This window comes from Octopus bimaculoides, chromosome 1 (genome assembly GCF_001194135.2).
Source record: "Octopus bimaculoides isolate UCB-OBI-ISO-001 chromosome 1, ASM119413v2, whole genome shotgun sequence".
NCBI classification, from domain to species: Eukaryota; Metazoa; Mollusca; class Cephalopoda; order Octopoda; family Octopodidae; genus Octopus; species Octopus bimaculoides.
In genome coordinates this window covers 167,038,244-167,043,749 of record NC_068981.1, presented here as the reverse complement: position 1 = coordinate 167,043,749, position 5,506 = coordinate 167,038,244, and the positions used below count along the sequence as shown (strand labels likewise).

At 30.8% G+C, this 5,506-nt stretch overlaps 1 protein-coding gene across 1 annotated transcript in view; it reads right to left on the bottom strand.

Annotated features, from left to right (window-relative positions):
- Positions 1–1,239: 1,239 nt before the first annotated feature.
- LOC106881923 (ubiquitin-conjugating enzyme E2 variant 2) overlaps positions 1,240–5,506 on the bottom strand; it is a 32,950-nt gene continuing 28,683 nt past the window's right edge. The window contains exon 4 of the mRNA XM_014932447.2: positions 1,240–3,222. Within this exon, the coding sequence (XP_014787933.1) occupies positions 3,076–3,222 (147 nt within the window). The 3' untranslated portion in view covers positions 1,240–3,075. The remainder of the gene's footprint in view (positions 3,223–5,506) is intronic.

Here is a 5,506-nt window from a genome sequence, read left to right as displayed (position 1 = left end):
TGTAAAGATGTCATTTTCCAAATAAATTAACACAGGATCATTGATATCAATCAAAATCTAACACCAAAATTCCCAAACTCATCTCTACAAACATTCAATTGAGGAATATAGACATCACCCACAACTCCTCACACAATAAGTCAATCATCAAGATTTTGCTACATACAGCAAAATATTTATAAAAAGGTTCATCTGATTAGTATATATTATATTTAAGGTAATAATTAAAATTTTGATAGTAGAGTATAATGAAACATCAAACCAATGAAATTGTATACTTTCCAAAATAAGCAAAGACATAAAATTAGTAGATTTCAGGACACTGAACAATGACATAATTCCTATGTTAGTTATATAATATCTATGCAGCTTGACTACTTACTGAGGATTCATTTGGCCAACTGAACATCTAAGATTCAATTAGAGAACAGTTGCGAAAAAACTCATTGAAAAGACTAGGAAGTAATAACAACATATCAAATAACATATTTCTTTATAATGATGTATATACTTGTATATATAACAAGTATAATAATAAAAAAACTATCAGAAAACAAGGAGATTGAAAAAGTTCCTATGTTTATTTTGATGTCATTCATCAAATGACCATTTCCAATTAATCACAACTCTTTATATCAAGCAACCTGATTTTAGAAACCATCATAGATAACTAAGATTATAAATTAAAAAAAAAAAAAAATCAACAAAAATTAGATTTAGCTATTCAAATAAATGGAATACTTGACAATCTAAAGCAAAAATAAAATAAGGCTACAGAAAAGACAGTTAAACAAGTCCCATACAGAGTGCCATACATGCATACATTAAAACCTGAAATTTTTACTGTATTTTTATTATATTGCCTTAAAAGATAATTTTAAATATGCAAACTACAGAAAATGCTTAACAACAGGTTTTAATTAATCAAATGACATGTTCAATAAAACATCATCATACAGAAACAGAAAGCTGGAAAACAGCAGTAGATTGCTTCACTCAAGAGTCATTATAGAATACTATCAGTATGTTTATTCCAAATTATAAGACATACATTTATTTCTTGAAAACCTAGAAATAAATTTATTCAAAACAAATCTAATTAAAAAAAAAAGCTTGCTTGCTTAATTGTTAAAAAAAAACTAATTAAGAACTAAAAATTTTAACTTGAAAAGTAGGTAGAACTGTTGTAGCTGTACCAAGGATACATTTTGATAAAAACTGACACGTGAGGTACAAAACTTAGTTCTTTTAAGCTTTATTTGGAAGAGTAATCAAAATTACTAAAAGCCAAGTCCAACATAGTGAAGAAGAGTCTTGGTAGTGTTCTCCAAATTTGCAGTGGCTTTTTTGATAGCGAAGCAAAAATATCTTTTAACAGGTCCATTCAGATAAAATATGAAACCAACAGACCAACCTAGTATTCTTTTTAGGAAACAAATGGGGGAAAAAAAAAAAAGTAAATCATTTTAACTTAGCTGTTACAAATGACATTTTTCTAGATCTTACTACATCCTCAATAAAATGAATCACCTTGGCAAACAATATAGTTTACAAATGTACATCAATGCTGACAAATGGAAGAGTGCACAGGGCTATATATTTAATGTTTCTAAAGATGTGTATTTACACGTCTACACAAGCAATACTCCTGCATTGAAAATCTACACATTAGGACATGCATTCATATGCATTAAAAAGTGTTTATGGAGATATACATGTCAATGTTATAATCGTTTACATTCTCATGAGATTATATGCTTCATAATTTTTAATTTGAGAATTACATCAGCTATTATCCACTTGTACAGAGATTGCCAAGTCAACACCTGGAACTTAACACAAAAATGCATTAGCAAGAGGAAAAGATGAATGCCAAAATTAATGTTAGGGAAAATATATTTTTTTCATTTAAATCTGAAGTAACAGTAAACCATTTTTATTGAAAGAAAATGATTCTTCCTTTTCATTAGTTATTATTATACCAAATTTATTGATTCAGATTATTGGACAAATAAAAGAATTGTTTTGACTTTCTTCCTTTTTGTCCAGAATAACAATGTCCAGGAGTTATGTGTTTTTCAACAACTAAGCTGATTAGAGGAAGAAGAAGAAGAGAAAGAAAAATATTTCTATCTTTAATTATGACTTATATAACGAACCACTACCTTTGAAAAGTTGAATTTATTCATTAACTTCATTTTTCCCAGAGTGAATGTGCTGTTTTTAGGCTCTAAAAAATGTAAGCCATCTCTAAAGCAATTGAAGCACATATTCACAAAATAAGGTTTGCTCTCATCCAGCCCTCACACTTTTCTATTGTTATTTGCAAAATATAAAATATAAAAAAAAATTCTTTTTTTTTTTTTTTTTCAGGGTATCTTTCACAAAGTATTTTTTTTAATGGATTATCTTATAGAGTTGCTTTCATTTTAAAGACCAGAAATTCCAGAAAAGATTTAAGTGATCCAGAGTGTGCAATGCTCAGAATTTAAAAAAAGAAAGCCTACACAAGAATTACCGATCACTGCCTTTAACAGAATCACTAGATTAAAGAAAGAACAAAGGATTTTGTTTTTAAATCAAGAGAAAGAGGATTATTACTTTGTTGTAGATAAAGATTGTCATAGTTACACTCAGATATTTCTTCTAATCTTTTAAACTTTACTGGTATATTGAAACTGGTTTGCCTAGTGCACAGTAATTATGCACATAAATTTATTAAATTCTCCAGAAAGAAGCAATAATTAGACATATATAATGGAGACAAGCCATAATGTTAACAGAATTTCTTTTCTTGGCATTATTGAAAGAGGGAACAAATAGAGACTTAATTTTAGTCATGGGTCCTCAAAAAAAGGGGTAAAGATAGAGGGAACAGGAATGTGACCATAACTACATCAGTCAACTGGACAGAGAAAGAGAAAGAAAACGGAGGGGAAGTGGATAGGCTAAGTGATGTTGGTTGCAGCTGGGGGGAAAGAAAAGAAAAATAATAGGTGTTGTGTAATAGTAGTAGAAATAGATTTTCGTTCAGCCCACTGCTAGATTTGTAAAAAGAGAGGTAGAGAAAAATTGCTAATTCTGGAACATAGAACCATCTTGAGGCTGTGATAACTTCTGATTCTCCTTCATGTACATCAATTGTCTTATTTCAGTTAGTAAATGTTTGATTGTGTAGTTTTTCTGCCAGCAATTAAGAACACACACTTTTTTCCGATCAACCTGCAAAATGAGGACAAATGAGAAGACAACGAAATTAAAAGAACTGGTGGAATATTTTTTAATAAAACAGTAACCTACTAAAAGTTTGGAATTTCCACATTTAAATAAAAATTTATTAGTAATTGTAAAATATTGTTTTTGAGTTATACCTGACTAACAAGTGGCTTGATCTAAGACTGTGTTGAAACTTAAGCAATTACGTAGTGAAGGAGTCATTTAATAACACACAAAGCAGTTAAAAATCCTTTTAAATTAAAATATATTCAATGAGGTATGAAAATTTTCATCGTACAACTGTGAACTAGTCACTGACACAGATGATGAAACTGTGTCAATGATCAAGTCTACAATTATGTGACAAAAATTTTGACACCTCATCAAATAAATTTAATGTGGAACTAACAAAGTTTTGAGTGTTTTTAAAAGGTTCTTTCACATCCTAGCTGCATTTTTTGACTGATAAAGATGAAAAGATTTCCATAACAATCAAATATATAAAACAAAATAAATATAAGTTTTTCAAGGAAAAGTACAATCACAGGATTGCCACTAACAAGCATTTTTCTTGTACCAGTTAATCACTTTATATGAAGTCACAAAAATATTTTAGTTGCTATCAGGAATCTTGAGACCAGAGCTTAAAGGGTAACAAATGCATTTAGCGTAAAATCTTATGCAATCACAAGCAATAATTTTTACATTAGTTAGTTCTTAAATGATAAAACTTGCCTACATTTCATAAAATATTTTTATACAAGTCAATGAGGAAGCCCTAATGTAGTTCTTTGACCTATGAGAAAGAGAAGCTGAATTTCCTTCAAACTTCACCCAAATGTATTAAAAATGACTGCAATTACAAGATAACTCAGTCCTGGACATAATATATCAGAAAAGATGGTATGGTCACAGCTAGAGTGCTGGTTAGAGATTAAAGATTTATCACAGAAAGTCATAGCAGTTGAACATGAAAAAATCATACAGTTATACATCAAACACATGATGGCTCTGCATGAAACAAAAACTATTTTGAAATGAAACTACAACCCAACAATACACACACGCACACAAAATATCAAAACAATAGCCAGAAGTGCTACCATTACTTCCTAACCATGTGGTCTTGGATTCAGTTCCACTGCACAGCACCTTTGGCAAGAGTCTTCTACTATAGCCCCAGATTGACCAAAGCTTTGTGAGTGGATTTGTTAGAGGCAAACAGAAAAACCCATCGTGTGTGTGTATTCATGTGTGCATGTCTTTGTTTTTGTACCCCACCACTGCTTGACAACTGGTTTTGGTTTGTTTACCTCCTAACTTAATGGTTTAGCAAAAGAACTGATAGAATAAGTTACAGACTTAAAAAATAAGTACTGTGTCAATTTATTCGACTAAACCCTTCAAGGCAGTGACCCGACATAGCTACAGTTCAATTTCTCAAGAACTAACACTGGATATTCTAAACTACTCAACACAATGAAACAACATAAAATGCTGGCTAGCAAACTATGAAGTATACAACGAAAGATCTAGAACCAATACCTACACAACCACTCCACACCTCAAAACATACACCGTCTTATATGCAGATGATATCATTGTCGCATCTTTCCAAAAGTACACAAGCTCAGCCCCACAACTCTTCCAAGCATACCAACATAGATATCTGGTTTCTAAACAAGCTTAATCCCTTTAGCATTCAGATTACTCTGTCAAATGTAATGCTTATTTATTCACATTCTTTTGAATTAATCATGTATTATCTCATAATCTTCAAGATTTTGATGATGTGAATGTTTATTGTAGGGTAGGTGTAAGAGGCCAGACCAGGTAGTTTGAACATAACACAGAATATTTTGGCCAGATATAGCCAGTTTAAATGCTAAAAGATTAAAGTACCACCTGCCAAAAACAATATTTCTCTTACCAAATACCAGAAAATATTAATTACAAACATCATACTCAGCAACATAAACATGCTACATACACAAAAGACAAAATACTCAAGATTACATACAATACCATTACATCATTAAGTGAAGAAAGCAAAATAGTGCACAGAGAACTCACATGACATCATAGGTCAATAGAAACAATTTTTAACAACAAACAATACATTCATTCAACTGTAGAAAGTGCCTGCTCTACTTAACCCCCCCCCCCCCAATTTTTCCATATCAAATATAATGCGAAAAACAAAACACCACACACTATATCTCAAGCTCCACAACAAAACAAAAATACTAAAAATAGAAGACTTGGTTATGTGAGCTCTGAGACCCAACCT